Source organism: Pyxicephalus adspersus, chromosome 9 (genome assembly GCF_032062135.1).
Source record: "Pyxicephalus adspersus chromosome 9, UCB_Pads_2.0, whole genome shotgun sequence".
Classification (NCBI taxonomy): Eukaryota; Metazoa; Chordata; class Amphibia; order Anura; family Pyxicephalidae; genus Pyxicephalus; species Pyxicephalus adspersus.
This window is the reverse complement of record NC_092866.1, coordinates 56,588,578-56,606,457: the sequence shown is the minus strand read 5'-3', so window position 1 is coordinate 56,606,457 and position 17,880 is coordinate 56,588,578. Positions and strand designations below refer to the sequence as shown.

Below are 17,880 nucleotides of genomic sequence, written 5' to 3'. Positions count from 1 at the left end.
GACAATCTGCATAAATATTAAATATTATTATTATTATTATTATTATTAATAAACAGGATTTATATAGCACCAACATACGCAGCGCTGTACATAAATAGGGATTGCAAATGACAGACTAATACAGACAGTGATACAGGAGGAGAGCTTACAATCTAGTAGGTGGGGGAATTTACACACAATAGGATGGTAGATACCTAGTGGTGGAAGTAGTGACAGTTTCAAAATACAGAAGAAGATGGGTAGGCAAGTTTGACGAAATGGGTTTTGAGTGCTCCTTTAAGTGAGCAGAAAGTAAGAGCAAGCCGAATAGGACGAGGAAGACCATTCCAGAGAGTTGGAGCAGCTCTAGAGAAGTCTTGTAACCGTGCGTGTGATGAGGTTATGAGTGAGGAAGTCATTAGTAGGTCAATGGAGGAGCGGAGAGAGCGGCAGGGGAGTATTTTTTTACCTGGTCAGAAATGTAAGTGGGACCATAACTGTGTAGGGATTTGAAGGCAAAGCACAGGAGCTTAAATTTGATTCTAAGGTGAAATGGAAGCCAATGGAGAGAACTACAAAGAGATGCAGCAGAAGTACACAAGTACAGATTGTAAGCTCTTTGGGACAGGGCTCCTCTTCCTGTGTCATTGTCTGTATCCGTCTGTCATTTGCAACCCCTATTTAATGTACAGCGCTGCATATTATGTTGGCGCTATATAAATACTGTTTAATGTAACAATGTCAAGGAGGAGGAGATGACCCTTCCTCATACCAAGCTCTGTCTGAATATGTTGGTGCTCTGGTTGTCAGATCAGCCTTCTTGCTCCAGTATTTGGATTCACGTACAAGGATATTTGCCTATATACTTCATTCACCCCCTCTCCCCATTGTACTACTCTCCCCCACCTCAGATTGTAAGCTTTGTTGACCAGGGTCCCCTCCTCCTCCTGTGTGACTGTTTGTCTTTTATGCAGGTTTATCATCTAAAACTTTCATTTATTTTACAGCGCTGTGTAATATGTTGGTGCCTTACTAATAAAAGTTTTTTGATATATTTTTTGGCTTACTCTGGCTGCATATTTGTTCTAGGTCAGTGTATTTGAGCCACTAAGCCAGAATACCAGAAAAGAGAGAGAAGATGGGGAAAATAAAAAAGGAGCATGCCAGGGTTGGGAGTGCATGGAAGAGAGGGGAAGAAAAATAGTGAGAAGATAGATAGGGCAAGAGAGTGGAGGGAAGAAAGTGTTAGAGATTGTGCGAGGGGGCGTCTAGGAGCAAGAAGGTGAGATAAATAGGGAGCATGTGAGAGAGGAGAGAATAGGGAGAGAATAGGGAAGGGAAGAGAGAGAAGAGAGAATGGAAGGGAAGGGAAGAGAGAATGGAAAGGAAGAGAGAATGGAAGGGAAGGGAAGGGAAGAGAAGAGAAAATGGAAGGGAAGGGAAGAGAGAATGGAAGGGAAGAGAGAATGGAAGGGAATAGAGAATGGGAGGGAAGAGAGAATGGAAGAGAAGGAAAGGAAGGGAAGAGAGAATGGAAGAGAAGGAAAGGGAAGAGAAGAGAGAATGGAAGGGAAGAGGGAATGGAAGGGAAGGGAGAATGGAAGGGAAGGGAAGAGAGAATGGACGGGAAGAGAGAATGGAAGAGAAGAGAGAGTGGAAAAGAAGGAAAGGGAAGGGAAGAGAGAATGGAAGGGAAAAAAGAGTGAAAGGAAAGAGAAGAGAGAATGGAAGAGAAGGAATGGGAAGGGAAGAGAGATTGGAAGAGAAGGAATGGGAAGGGAAGAGAGAATGGAAGAGAAAAAAAGAGTGAAAGGAAACAGAAGAGAGAAGGGAGAAGATCAGACAAGAGGAGAGAAGAAAGCGAAGAAGAGAGGAAGGAGAAAATAAGGAGAAGAGAAAGAGAGAAAACTGTTCTGTGATAGTAGAAAAAGAAAGCCCACAGAAGAAGGGAGGTAACAAAGGTAGAATGTGGGACAGAAAGAGAGAGAGAAAAAAAGAAAAGAAAGGAAAAAGAACGGTGAGAAAACACCGACAATGTGTGCACTAGAGCTGGGATGAAAGAAAAAGAGTGCACAGGAGTGTAAGGAAAGGCAGAGAGTACACTTGTGACAGCACAGAAAAAGAGAGATCAGCCATGTAAGAGCGAGAAGAAAAGTCCAAGCAGAGACTGCAAGAGTGGAAAAAAAAATAAAGAGTGAGCCTGCTAGTAAGGTGAGAGAATGTATGAGAGCGAAGAGAAAGAATGAGAGTGTATGCAAGAATGCAGAAGAAAAAGTGCACAAAAGCGCTGAGAAATGGCACCACTTAGTAATTGTACTTTAAAGAATACTTTTGTTTAGAGAAATAAGTAAGCTGCTACTGTGGACCTCTCCTTCCAAAAATCCCAGTTGCCTGGCTGTCAAACTAATCCAATGACTGATATTTTCTCAAATAAAAAAGAAAAAAAATGAATTACAAATGTGGCATCATGACACACAGATTCTGCATGCTACATACTCTTTTTGGGTCAAACTGAATTGACACCAGATAATGAAAGGAAACATTTTTTTAATAGATGTCAGCAATGGCCATCTACATATTTGACAGGTTGTCCTAACAGGATTGTCAGGAATTTTTGGAATGAGATATTTTGGCGTGGAAAAGAATTCCAGAATGAGCAGAGCTGAGAACACCTGGCCTGCACATTGACAAGCTTAGGGACCGGTATTCCCAGAATAGCAGAATACATACAACACAGGATATTACAGCGGGGTGGGAAGATTATTATAAATATTCCTAATTAAAAATAAAAAAAAAACAATGAAAGTGAGTAATTTAAAAAAAAATGCTTGGTTTAAGGGAGCTGGAGCGTTTGGTATTATAAAGCACTGAACAAAGCCTCAAAACTTTTTAGTTGTGTTTTATATATATTGTTGGAGAATAACTCCCCTCCTGATCCACACTTCCTGTTTGGATTGACAACACAGCTGCCCAAACATCTCAAGCAATGTTGTCAGCCCTGCTAGCTGGGCTACAAAACTTCCATTTCTATCTTAGACTACACAATACATTGATTTCTTTCCTAGCAAAACAATAATCTTGCCTTGACTACCCAATAGTCTTCCAACACTTTGGGCCCTATTTATAGTATCATGGGTGAACCTTGGAGATCAGGATCTGATCTGGTCCAGGACTAAAATCATATGCCAACCACTTATTTTGAGGAAATCAATCCCAGGTTTGCTGGATCACCCAGGTTCACCCATGATAGTCTTATTTTCTCCAGTCGTGGAGACCTAAATAAATCAGGCCTTCTATGTGTAGGGATGGGGATCCTGAGAGATGTTGTCCTGGCCATGTGTTTACATCAGTTGGAATAGAGTTCCCAGAAGCTTTGTCTGGAAGAATTTTTAAAACTCAGCAATGAAATCATAAAAGTTGTTCCCTGCTACAGGAACAGGAAAGAGTTCCAGGGGTAATTTTGAAAATCAGTAGACCCTAAAGAGATACGTTGCATGTCCGGCGTATACGTCAAAGCTTAATATTTAGAACAGAAGGTTCTTCAGTATTAAAGTTTTTACAAGAGTTTTGAAATTTTTCCCTTCCATTATGGATGGCTCCTGCACCTCACCGTATTTATTAGGATGGAAAGTGATGGAGGAGGTCAGGCAGGTTTATGCACTATGGAATGCATTAATTGCAGCTATTGGTATTCTGAGAATTCCATGAAAAGGGAGGCAGTGTGTTCTTCCCCCACATCCCGACCCCTGTTTACACATTCCACGTATCCTCCTGGATACATTTTTGTGCATCTTGCTCATCTCTAGATCTCCTCTGCTTGCAAGGAGCAGAGTTTAAATTCCATATCTTTTATTTTTTTTGGACAAAGCAGCATGCTTTAATCCGGATTCCATTGAGGAGGAAATTTTACATTCAGTCTTTGTGACATTGGGACAAGAAATGAGAAATAATGGAATCAAGACAGAGCAGAGTTTCTGACTCCTTTTCTATGTTCCCCAAATGGAAGCCAAGCATTTAGGGCACTGAAGAACATTGCCTTGCATTAATATTATTATTGTTATTATTATTATTTTTATTATTATTAATAAACAGGATTTATATAGCACTGACATAATACACAATGCTGTACATTAAATAGGGGTTGCAAATGACAGTATCACATTGAATTAAGGTTTCTTGTTGGGCACTGAAGCCCATCACCAATTGCACATTATGGAACCATTTTAAATGGCACCATACAAAGCTGTGCCCAATTGTGAAGCCAGACTTAATGATTTTAAATAATGTTCCTGTACATAGAAACATACATTTATTTCAATACCTCCAGTAGGTATCAATAGTGAGAATTAATTAAAAAATACAAATTTTTGGTCCGGCAGAAATATTTTCTTTTATAAACCGAAGGTTAATCTCAGGACGCCTAATCCACAGAGTACCCATCGGTGGCCGGGCAGAGCTGCAGGAACATGATTGAGCAGATGAATCAGGCATTAATAGAAACAGAACACATCAATTAAGAATCTGGATGAACATCAATTCTTGGGAACCCTACCCAGCAGGCATGCATCAAGTAATGGAGGATCACGCTGGTTTCCACTCAGGCCAGGAACAAGGGAGAATAAATGGGAATAATCATTAGTGGAATGCAGAGGAGGGTAGCGACAGCACGATCAGCTGAAAAAAAAATGCGTTCATTGTCAGGGACCAACACTGATCTGAAATATTCCTGTACCGCACTCAATGTACAGCGGGAAATGGTGGGGGTGAACCATTTAGCCATGCAAAGCACATGCCAATTATTGGAGTGCCAAGCACAGACTTCGATTTGGAGCCAACTTTAACAAAAGTCTCCAAGAAGGCCCTGCCAAAAAGGAAGTACTGCCAAACGCAACTCAATGGCCTTATAAACACGGCAAAATAAATAATTACGCTGAATACCAGGTGAATGGCTAAACACACAGACAATATATATTCATGGGCCAGTTTTACCTGCTAGGCAGCATAGTTAGGTTGGGGATGGGCAAGAGTGAGAAATATTTTTGATAAAGTTTCACAAAAATATATCTTCATGAAAAGTCACCAAATTTTTGAGTTAAGTGCAAAGCCCCTGAACACACCATTGTCCCCAAAATTTAAGGGGTTGGGTGTAGTGTTCCAGATGTATGGTCAGGAAAATGCATTTTTTTAAGCCACCCAATTTTGGAATTGCAACACCCCAGAACAGAGAATTGGTGGCAAAGGTCTTATGCACACCAAAAGGACATATCATAACTAAAGAAAAAGGGTCTATAATATACAGGGGTGAGTTTGGGACATCAAAAACCAAATGAAGCAGTACAATATTGAGATACATGCAATATTAATTGTTAATATTAATTAATTGTATCCTCACCAAACTATGGTGGGGGTTGTGGGTTAAGGGGATCTGTGAGAATATGCCCCACAGACGAATTTTAACTAAAGTCCTTTTCTATTGATCAAAGTTAAAATTAAAGCCAGAAAAACATTTTTAAGGAGGAAAAAAACTACAGACAAAAAACTTGTTTGCATTTGTATATGCTCCCAGGGTCCCTTAAATCCATGCACAAATCCCAAAAATTGGTCTCAGAAGTTGGGAGGCAGCTTTAGAATATTGTTCTCCTAACCAACTTTGATACACAGAAGAAAACAATTATTTGTATTATTAGTTTGCTTGAGGCATATTCCCACTAGTTCCTCTCAGCTATTTTGATGACTCACTTACATAGTCAGAAATGTACATTTTTGCAGCAAAGTGAATTTCATAAGAATTGCCTATCCATTCCTAAAGGTGGGGACACTGCCGTTTTGCTAGAAAGCTTAGTCCTCACAATCCCCTTTCTTCCACCAAACAATATGGCTGGGCACAGTAGGAGCACCACCTGGCCGATTAGCTGATCACCTTACCATCTAGCCATTGCCTTCTCTTTGTAGCTTCTACTTTTTCTTTCATTTGTAGCTTTCTTAAATGGAACCCGATAGCTAAAAACCCAACAAGTCCCATTCTATCAAATAGGAAAAAAAAAGATGGAGGAGGTAAAGTCATCACTCCCAGAAACAACCATTGCCCGTTATTTTGTGGTGAGTATAACTAGGCAATATTTGAAGCTTGGACCTACACCCACAATATTCACCTGTCTCCATTCTATCGCAGGGTGCCTCCATTGTCCATCTGTTTCTGAAAACTATTTTTGGCCATCTTGATTGGCCAGGCTGGGATGATATTCATTCTTTCCCAGCATGCGCAAGGGAATCCAGGATTGCCAGGTATCCCTGGTAGGTAAAGCGGAGTTATGCATCCGCAGCTCAGGGAATCTTGACAGCTGTATTATGATCAGGCAGGTAAGATCAATTATTGCAGAAGAGACATCACCTGTCCTGTTCTGCAATAAACACCAGCCTGACCATCGTTTGTTCAAAGCGGGAGTTTAGATCCACTTTAAATAAAAACTCTTATATTAGGATTTGTGTACCCCAATGAATTTAGATGATAAATCGAAGACATTCTCTTTTACAAATATTGTTCTATCACTGCAGGAGAAAAGCAGTTTTTATAATGTGTGCATTGGATCAATCACCAAGGCGCAGGTACCCGCTATGGTCACACAGAGGCCGGCTGTACACTTCCACTGCTCCCCACTCTTCTCACTTTCGCTGACTCTGCAGAATAGTACAAAGTGTCGCTGAGAATTATAGCCTCTCCTTAATTAGATTCTTAACTATAACAGTCACAGTAGGCAATGCATGAGAATCCGTGCCAGAACCCGGGGGCAAGCAGGGACTACGGATGCAAGTGGGGAGAGGAAAACTTTAAATTTCAGTGTTTTTTTTTTTTTTTTTTTGCAATGTTTTAGCAGAGGGCTTTGTGATAGTAAAAGCAAACTGTATCAATGAACTTCTCTTATATGCTTCCTTTTTGTGTTGTGAAAAAAACCATCGAAAGTTTTGTTCTACCTGTTTCTGATGAGTATCGATTGAGGCCGCCAGAAATCCGGTGAACTCCTGCTGATTAGGCAGTTTTATCTGATTGTTATCAGTAAGTATAGCAGGACTACAGAACATCCCCTGTGTGTCATGGAAAAGATTGCCTGCTACTGGTGACAACCCTACTCTGCCATAGATAAAGAACACTGTGAGTGGTGTCACCCTAGGACAGTTATGGGTCTTTTTCTACAAATGTATTGCACTACTGCATTCATTTCATTGCAATAATGCAACACACGTGACTAGCTTTGGCACGTTGGGTTGCCATTTATTGTTAAAACTTCCTTGCCAATGCATTGCAGCATAAGTCACGGCAACGCACTGCTGTGCCCAGCACTTTTAAAAGAACAAGTAACAGTTGATGTTATTCCAGTTGATCATCCCTTAAAAGTTTACGTATCTGCCCATACAGCTGATATACAGCCTGCTTTTACCAGTTTCCATTGCTTCATTTACTCTGATCCACTCTAAAAAGAACAAAATAGTTGTCATTAGGGTGTTCCCAGTCTCTGAAATAGTGGATTTTTACAGCAAAACGCGTTGGACCTTTAAAGAATATCGTTGGAAATTTACTGTAATCTTAATGTTGTATATATTTAGATATGTACATGATTTGTTAGAATATGTTTTTAATATTTAATCAACAATAAAACTTTTGGTATATTTTAAATTGGTGACACTCCATTAGGACACGCAACTACCAGCTTTGGGATACAACTCCCTTGTTGATTTAGCCATTGGCTCTTTTGCCATGTTTGATTTTAAATATGTCTTCAAAGGAAAGGAAATCTGTCGAACATAAAATGACAAACACCCTTTTAATGCTTTTATTGTTGGCTCGTTCCTCAATGACCATCACAGGAACATTGTAGGTAAGGAAACCACCACAATGAGGGCACAGATTGAAATCAGAATTAGTTTATCCTAAGCTTCGGTTCCTGGGAACAACATTTTGGAAATGAAAAACCTTCTCTGTACTGATGACAATGATCTACGGTGAATCTCCCTGGACAGCATTTAAAACATAAAAGGGGTCCCTACACTTCCCCACTCTATACATAATTAAAAAAATAGTTTTTAATTAAAACTGAACACAGACAACTAATAATAGTTGCTAGAAATTAATTTTAGGGATCATTTCAGGTGCCTGGACCATTGATTAACAGCCTGTTCTGTTCTATGGAAAGGGGAGGACAAGTGATTGGCTCCCCACTGTATCCTCCCTATTGGCAAAATCGTTGATGATGATCATTTAGTGATCTGGCATTGCAGAACGCTATACGGTATCGAAGGGCAGCTGCATTAGCATTAGGCTTTCATGCAACTCTATCAAGATTGCCATTGGCCGTTAGTATGAAGCTGATTTCTTCTACACTATTTCCAAAGGTCTGGAGTTGGGTAAAAGTCAGTCCAGATTAAAATTAACCCTATTCACATTTAAATCTGAAATTTTATATTTAAAGGCAATTGAATTTACATTCAGCATTTTCATGTTCAGCTGCAGATGTCCTCTTTAATTCATCCCTGAAATTTATTGGCCAGGGTAAGAGAAGCCCCTCTCCCAGACTGCAGTGGTTTACCATCTCCGGCCACCCTATGAGGGGTCTCTTTTGTTCCTTAGAATTAAAGATTCCCCGCTTAACCCATTAATAATACACAGGGTGACGGCAGGAAAGTAAAGAGCGACGAGGCAGCTTTTTGAATGGTGTCCAGGCTATTTGAGTAAAGTGCTTCAGTTACAGTTTCCCAGACAGCCTCCAACAAGCCATAAAATATGCAGGGAGAGCGGCAGCTGGCTGTACAGAAAGACAGGAAAGAGTGGCGGGCGGGTAAGAGAGGGGGCACAGGGCGTGGGAACAACACACTCACTTACTTTGGGGTTGGCACACTTCTCCTTCAGCTTCTCCACCATCTCCCCCATGGCCAGCTTCAAGTCAACAGGTTTTCTATTCTATAGGAAGGAGGGCAAAGGTTACTAAAGCAAGTTCTATTTAGGGAGAAAGCAAACAGCAAAGCTAAAACAAAAGACAGTGACCTACTATTTGACTCATTTTCCCTATGGGTACATAATGTATATTTTTGCCTTTATTGCATGAAGATAGACTTTTCTGCTCTGATAGAAAAATACCCCTCTAGCGCTCGCTTCGCTCCTCCAATGACCTGCTAATAACTTCATCACTCATAACCTCATCACACGCACGGCTCCAAGAGTTCTCTAGAGCTGCCCTGACTTTCTGGAATGGTCTACTTTTTGGCTTGCTCCTACTTATTGCTCATTTAAAAGAGCCCTCAAAACCCAAGTAAAACCTACAACACATAATAAATGTTATTTTTTGCATTTTGTGGCTTGTCACTCATAACAACCAAATATTTATCAGAAAACATACACAGTCTTATCTGCAAGGGTTGAAGATTACATTTGCAAATAAGCAAGTGATGATAAGTTCCCTTGTCTCTGTTCTGCATCTCTTTATTAAAACGCCTATTCACATGTATGTAGAGGAGTTATTTCACTTCTGGGTAAAATATGGTGGGCTGGTCATCCACTGACTTCTCATGGATCTTACCTCCTGGCACCTTGGAGTTTTAGGTGGTTCTGCTTTTCCCTCATTATATAAAAAGGCTCATATCAGATCTGTTGATGATTTATTTTTTTTGCATTGGAATGCAGAACTACTAAAACACAAGCATAAGCAAAACATTCACCTTAAAACATGGCACCGGGTGAATTTGATGTGCTTTGGCTGCAATGCCTGTGAATGTCAAAAAAAATGCAATACAAAGCAAGTCAAATAAATCTTAGATTGCTCATCCTCAATAATTGGAAATCTGCATTTACTGCTCTCCAAACGCACATGAGCAACTATGTGTTAAATATACATATATATGTTTCTAATAGCCAGAATGGTGGCTCAGTGGTTAGCACTCTGGCCCTTGCAGTGCTAGGTCCCAGGTTCAAATCTCGACCAGGACACTATCTGCATGGAGTTTGCAGGTTCTCTCTGGGTACTCTGGTTCCCTCCCACATTCCAAACAAACATGCAGTTAGGTTAATTGGCTTCTCCCCAAAATCAACCGTAGACTGAATTAAAGACATATGACTATGGTAGGGACATTAGATTGTGAGCCCCTTTGAAGGACAGCTATAGACATGACTATGGACTTTGTAAAAAGCTGCATAATATGTCAGCACCATATAATTACAGTGGATAAATAATAATGGCTCCCCTAGTGCACCTTACCTATGCATAGCAATGCACTACCATGCATTGTGATGAATTCAGTGTTATGATGAAACATGTTGCATGTTGGGGTATATTCAAACAAATGGCCTACCAAGGTGCACTTCAAAATCTGAGCCTTTTTGAGCCCTACGTAAAATCCAGGCCCAGTCCATGCAGTGATCAAACCTGCAGCTCCTGCGTGCTGGAAGCCCAAAACCAATAATGCCAGATAGTATAAGAAAATATATCCACCAAAGGATTGTCCTAATGTATAATGTTTAATATCCATGCAGGGTCCCCTTTCTCCTATTACTAGTACTATAGTCTGGCTGGAATAATCCCTGGTGATGTGGACGACATTCATTGTCTTGACTCAAACACACGTTATCAAATGCTTGTCTACATGAACGTTAACCTCCTTAGCGATCTGATTAAGTCAGTCATTTTGAATGTCAAAGCAGTACATTGTTTTAAATTTCCCGCCAGGGTATGCCTCTAGCGCACCGCCGCATGCGCATACGTCCCATTGATTACGTCAGGGGACAGAGATGCTGGGCGGGCATCATCGGAGCCCTTCACAGAGTTACCACTTTTGGACTAAAAATTAACCCTGAGCCACATTCGGGAATACCGCCAAGGAGGTTAATAAAGAATGTAAGAACCCTTCCTAAGGAGGAGCTCAAAATCAGGACTTCTAACACCAGACATCCCAAAAAATAAAATAGCATTGTAACTTGGCTATATTCTTAACTTCTCAGAGCATCCAAGGACTTATTAACCAGTGCAGCAAGTGACTTGCATGTGTTGTATAAGCCCACGGAAACCAACAGGAACCCAACTTATATGGATCTGAGGTTGGCCATTGACAAGCTTCCCTCCATGATACCTTATCTACAAAGCCAGGTCAAGAAAACATGCTGCATTCTTCTCTCCAGCATTTTCCATGGCCAGTGGTATAATAACAGCCATAGCAAACTACATGGCTGCTATAATGCCTGGGGAATGGGGGAACTCATTAGAAAGCCTGGTAAACTTTAATGCTTCCACCATAGGAGACCTCAAGATGATCCTCAGTAGAGATCCCCTAATATGCAATGGCTTATCTAGTCATGTTCCTTATGGACTGCTTTACATTGCCTTCTGAGCATCTGCCAGCCTACCAGGCACCAAGCAGAATCATCACCATGCATATTAAAAATGAACAAGCGTTGGTATGGTTTTGATGGGTCGTACGCAGATGGACATCAACCACCCTTCCCTATTCATTCTCTATGGGCAGCTCTGGGCAAGACATTGCTTGAAGCTTCTACAGTTGCCTGCGGTAAGAAAGTGATATCTGCACGTCCTCATCACCCTCTGTGGGTTACAGAGCTATTGTATGCAAAGGCAATGACCATTTTGTCAGAATATATAATATATCATTATAGTTACTAATATCATTCCTACTACAAAGATAACCTCTATCCCAACCACCGGTGTCTTGTATTGTACGGACTGTGCTGACAGATTCCCTGCTGCGTGTCCTTGATTTAGCCAAACTTTATGTTAAGATCAATGACGGTATTGTCAGCGTTGTCATCGCCAGCTGCTACAAAGAGAGTTATCTGAAGGACTCATCTTCATTTTGCTTTGATGTCCCCATGATTTGTAGCTACACCCTCTTCATAGTATTTTAGCATACACATGGCACAACGTCTGTCCCTTTCTATCCACCCAAAAGGAGCCAGCCAATGTTTGGACAAGCAAATGTCCATGAGCCATGTAATCAGGAACTGACCTAGACACCAAATGCCTGCATTTGTTCTACATTTCTATATCTGGCCTTTACAGTGCTGGGTCTCAGGTATGAATCTCCGCCACGACACTGTCTGCATGGAGTTTGCAGGTTCTCCCCGTGTTTGTGTGGGTTTCCTCAAGGTAATCAAGTTTCCTCCCATATTCCAAAAGCATGCAGTTAGGTTATTTGACTTCCCCCCAAATTGACCTTAGACTGTGGAAATGACAAATGACTATGGTAGGGACATTAGAGTGTGAGCCCCTTTGAGGGACAGTTAGCGGCGTGACTATGGACTTTGTACAGTGCTGTGTAATATGTCGGCGCTATATAAATACTGTATAATATTAATAATACATTGTTCCCCTGGGCCTGATTTATTAAAGCTCTCCAAGGCTTGAGACGATACACTTTCATCAGTGAAGCTGGGTGATCCAGCAAACCTGGAATGCATCTGGTCCAAGATTCAAAACATTTGCTAGCAAATAGCATATTACTTTGAAGAAATCCATTCCAGGTTTGCTGGATCACCCACTGGGAGCCTTTAGGCTGGGTCCTGACAAACAGTTTTAGCACTCAAAACCCCTAGCAAGAAACAGTAAACATTGGACTGAATGGGTCTGCTAATCTTTTGTACGATAGGCGGTGGCAGCATTGCTGTATATTTTCTGATGCTACATGTAGATTGTCACCCCTGTCGCCTACATAGACCTGAATTGGTGTCACTTGCAAATGCTTAACAACAACTTGCAGAAGTGGTGTCAACACAAAGAAAAAAGTGAAAAAAGGAACTGCACTGCTAGGCTTTTTCAGCAGCTTGCAAATGCATGCTAAAGCCCAGCATTGGGCCTGTTACTGCCTCTTGGGTACCTAGTGTTTGGCAGTAGTGCCCAGGGGGTGGTAAAATCCTCAGTTAAATACTGCTAGTCTGACCCCAGCCGTAAAGCCCCCCTATCATAGAAAAATGATGCAGGCTGCCATTGCTAACTTGTCATTTTGAACATTTCTGGCCTTATTTTTTATGGAGCACTTTTTGGACTCTCACTGTTCTAGTTCAAGGCTCAAGAAAGAGTTGAATGGTAAAAGCCAGAAACTAAGCATTCAGCAATGGCAGCCTCTCTTTTTTCCGGTGTACTTTAAGTAATCAGGATTTGGATTGGTTGCTATGAGTGACTACAATTGGCACAGCCATGATCACTATTTGCCCTTCCAATAAATACCCTGATGGCTATACATTACAACACACCGTGGGGGTTTACTGAGCCATGTACCTTCATCGCCTGATAGGCCTCGTTGAGCGTGATCAGCTGGTGTTGGCGGTGGTCCCCAGCCACGGCGCACAAAACGCAGATGATTTTGGAGTCCTCTTTGCAGTACAGGCTCAGCTCCTGCTTGTGCAATGGGCAGTTCTTCCTTTCCGATACCTGCTCCTTCTTCTTGTCGCCCGTCTCCGGCTCATCGACTGGGGTACTTTCCTCCTCAGCCAGGATTTCAGTGATGTCCGTGATCCTATGGGCAGCATATTGCTTCCTATGTTCTTCAGCATGGGTGTCACAGTACGAAAACATGCAAACTTCACATATGACCACAGCTTGCTTGGCCTCATCGGGTTCACAGGCATCACACGTGCCATCGTAGGGCAGCTGAGATGCCTCACCTGCATCGGCCATGGGGAAAACTTTTCTTGTTGCCCAAATGCCAATGAAATGCAGCCGTCCGTACAATGTTGCCAAGTTGCTCAGCAGTTCGATACTTAACAAATATTAAAGAATTCCTCCCGGCCTACTTTTGTCACTGCATCTGTAGTCTTCAGCTTTATCTTTGTAAATTCTCTTCCTGCAATATGAGAAGATTGGGATCAGCAAACATACGCCTGCTCGCCCTTTGTGCTAACCTCACCTTACTTGTTCTGCTATTGCTGTCTGGGCTGCACAGCTGATCCTTTTCTTTGCTTGTGTCTGAACAATGAGGATTTACCAGGCTGCGGCCTCCTCATCGCTGGCTTATTCAGCCCTTCCTGGAACTGCTTTCACTTTTGCATGCTGCAGTGTTTTGCTTCCTGAGTCAAGCGAGCAGGAAATGCGAATAGAAGAGCTGAAGCTTGTCTGCTGCTATGGAAAGTCTGGCTGGATAGGAAGGAAAAAGTAAATCCGCATTGGTTCACTGTTGCAAGGCCTGCTAAAGGCAGATTGCAAGTTGTTTAAAGGGGAACTTCTACCAAAATAAAAAAATGATAAAAACTATTTGCAAGTGACACTTATAAAATACACTGCATATTTATGTCATCCAGCTCTTCGAATCTTACCCCCCATATTCAGAACATTTCCAGATCCTGTCACTTTCACCTGCGCAACATCTCCAAAATCTGCCCCTACCTGTCCCCAGAGACCACCAAACTCCTTATCATCTCTCGTCTGGACTACTGTAACCTCCTCCTCTCTGGTATTCCATTAACCCAACAATCTATTATGAATGCTGCAGCCAGACTCATCCATCCTTCCCACCGCTCCTCTTCTGTTGCATCTCATTGCAGATCTCTACATTGGCTTCCATTTCAAATTCAAGCTCCTGTTACTACAGGCAATGTTCTGCAGCAGAGTAGAGGGACATGTGTTTCTGTACAGAGGCTGTGGGCACACAGTGATGTCCTGCCAACTAACTTTGCTTAGTCCTGGCACAGAGAAGGAGACAGAGGGAGAGAGCAGAAGCATGTCAGGTTTCAGAGTAAGGTGTTTTCCATTAATCACTAGGAGTCTGTTCCTGAACTGGGGCTATGCCACTAAAGACTTATTACTAAGGTTTGCAGTTAGGATTGCTGAGGTCTGTCACTGTAGTCAACTTCTAGGGTCTGCACTGGGAGGTCTGCATCGGGGTCTGCTACTGACGTCTATATTGGGGATCCGTTACTGTGGTCTGTAGCAGGGATGTCCTACAAAAGGGTCTATTATTGGGGTCTGCATATAGGGTCCATTACTGAGGGCTGTCACTGGGGGAGGTGTATCGCTGAAGTCTGGACTCTGGTCAATTCCCAAAGTCTACACTGGGGTATGTACTGGGGATTCATTACAGGGGTCTGTACTGGGGATTCATTACTGAGGTCTGTACAGGGGATCTATTACTGAGGTCTGTACAGGGGATATGTTACTGAGGTCTGTACAAGGGATCTATTACTGAAGTCAGTACAGGGGATCTGTTACTGAGGTCTGTACAAGGGATCTATTACTGAGGTCTGTACAGGGGTTCTGTTACTGAGGTCTGTACAGGGGATCTGTTACTGAGGTCTGTACAGGGGATCTGTTACTGAGATCTGTACAAGGGATCTGTTACTGAGGTCTGTCACTAACAGGTCTATTACCAAGGTCTGCAATTAAGGTCTGTTACTGGGAAGGTGTATCACTGAGGTCTGGACTGTGGTCAATTTCTTAGGTCTACACTGGGGGTCTGCTAATGAGGTTTGCGCTGGGGGAGAAGGGGGTCTGTCACTGTGGTCTGCACTAGAACACAACCCCCAGATTCTGCAGGACTGTCCCAAGTATGCAATATAGTCCCAGCCTCCCATGAACTGTCATGCTAGGGATCTGCGCTAGGGATCTGTTACTGAGGTTAGATTTTGGGGGTTCCTCACAAAAGTGTCTTTCAATAGGGCCCTTTAAGGAATGCAGCAACGGGCTATAGTGGATACTGTGCATAGACTTTAACAGTAGCTCTTTACATCACACTCAATATTCAGCACTTTCTATCCACACTGGCATGACTTATGTGTACCTCAAGATCCTTTCTCATAGCAATCCCTCTATTTGAAAGTCCAAAGTTGGGATGTATAGGTACCCCCCTGAACCCTGCCAGTCATTTGAGATGCTCTCCTTTGCATACCTTAGTAGCAGGATATCTCATCACTGGCTTTGCAGGTAACAAGTTCACTTACCTCCAAATAAAATACAGGCTACCTGCATAATTTTCACCCAGTCACCCAGCACATTGAGAAAGCAGCAGTGACTGGTCCTTATTCAGGAAGCTCCTGCACCGTGCAGATCCTGGAATTGTTCCATGCTGGTTTGCTGCACATATCTGGAAGTTATTCTCAAAGGACGTGTATTTTTGCACAATATTTACAGGGACAGGAAGTGGAGGAAGATATTATCACTGGAGTCACAGACAGAAATTAGAAAAATGATGAAATTATACCAGGATAATTAAAAAAAATGCCCCCTATAGTGGAGCTTCCTCTGTAGAGTAAGGGTTAAATCCTGGTTTTTGGTGGGAGTGAAAATAAATCAGTGTTTTATTTGACTTACCCCTTGCTCCCCTAGGACCTTGTGCCCCTTTCTTCTCTCTAATGCTCAAGGCTGTAGACAACCTCTTGCTGTCCTCACAATGCAGGAATTCTGATCTTCCATTGTTCATGAGGGTGCCAAACCCTGGGACTGACTTACACCTTCCAGTTAGAAAATACATGTGTTTTGATGAAAGTGATCAATTGACTGCAAAGATGCAGAAACCATGATTATTAAAAACATGCCATGCACTGCCCTCTTAAGCAACATAATTATATAGAGATATAAAAAGTTATATTGATACACTGCCTAGCCTCTCCCCTCCTATTGTGTGTTACTTTCCCCGCCTCCTAGATTGTAAGCTCTTCTTATTAAAATTATTAATAATAACAATAATAATAATAATAATAATAATAGCCAAATAAATCACTATGCTGTTTTATAAAAGCTAGCCAGGAGTTGCTTCACTTGGTCAGGTCTAGGTTCAGCAACTGAGGTCAGCTGACTACCTGAATATATTGAATGACCAGGTTTTTCCATCAATGAATTATCCTCTACCTTGATGGCATGGACAATTTCCAAGATGACAATGCCAGGATTCATCAGCGATCAAATTGGGAAAGAGTGATTCAGGGAGCATAATACATTTTCACACATGGTATTGCCACCCCAAAGCCCAGACCTGAAACCCAATGAGAATCTTTAGGAATGTGTTACCCAGAGGTCCAACTTCACCATCAACAATACAAGATCTTGGGGTAAAATGAATGCTATTCTGTATGGAAATAAATATTGTGACATTGCATATGATTATTAATATGCTACCATGGTGAACGTGTTCCATAATCAAAGCTTATGGCAATCCAACAAAATATATGTGTGACTTTTTTGGCTTGGAATGTTTCTTGGAGGTTTTGGGGTACCATTTGCATGATGGGAGCAAGTCTCTGCTAGTCAGAGGTAAAGTAAGTTTTTGTGCTTTGACACTAGTTAAAACAGAGAAGAATCGGTGGGGGGCACTGTAGGGGTATTTTTTAATTCCAGAAAGTTTTACCTCTTCCAACTCTGATTTGGGCATAACCTCTCTTTTAGGACTTTTGTACACCCTCCGCTTTTTGCACCACCCAATAAGAACCCACCAACACCTAATAGCCATTGCAAAAGCTAAAATTTGCTCTTCGAAGAGTAGATTGCATTCTGCTCCTCTGTAGTACTTGCCGCCATAGAATGGACAATACCACAATAAACTTTAAATGAGGACCAATGGACTGCCTTGGATGATTTAAAATAAATTAGCCAAATCAATCGGCTTGTGTCCTGCTCGCTCCGGTGGTGTCAGATTGTCATGACAAATTTGTCATGCAGCCAATGTACAGAAATGACAGCTAGGACAAAGAAGTACAGGGGGATTAGTGTGATGCAAGAATTACAAGATGGGGCAGGGCAGGGAGAACAAAGACAGGGGGGATGAAATGTAGTCATGAATTCATTCTATGGAATAAAAGAGAACTTCATTGCATGCAGATCCAGCTAAGACATATACAAAGTGTGTAGCAAGGCAAGTGCATGTGAAAGAACTAACATAAAATTATGGCATTTTGTGTGTTTCGGAACATCTAAACTGGAA

General features: G+C 41.8%; 1 protein-coding gene across 4 annotated transcripts in view; it reads right to left on the bottom strand.

Annotated features, from left to right (window-relative positions):
• The window catches only part of TRIM44 (tripartite motif containing 44), a 67,857-nt gene extending 53,738 nt beyond the window's left edge, over positions 1 to 14,119 (bottom strand). For 2 of the 4 annotated variants that reach the window (XM_072422126.1, XM_072422127.1), the window contains exons 1-2: positions 13,251 to 14,119; positions 8,855 to 8,932 (exon numbers count right to left, since the gene is read on the bottom strand). In XM_072422126.1, the coding sequence (XP_072278227.1) occupies positions 8,855 to 8,932; positions 13,251 to 13,649 (477 nt within the window). In that variant the 5' untranslated portion in view covers positions 13,650 to 14,119. The remainder of the gene's footprint in view (positions 1 to 8,854; positions 8,933 to 13,250) is intronic. The other 2 variants (XM_072422125.1, XM_072422124.1) reach the window with 2 other exon arrangements.
• Between the last annotated feature and the right edge of the window lie 3,761 nt (positions 14,120 to 17,880).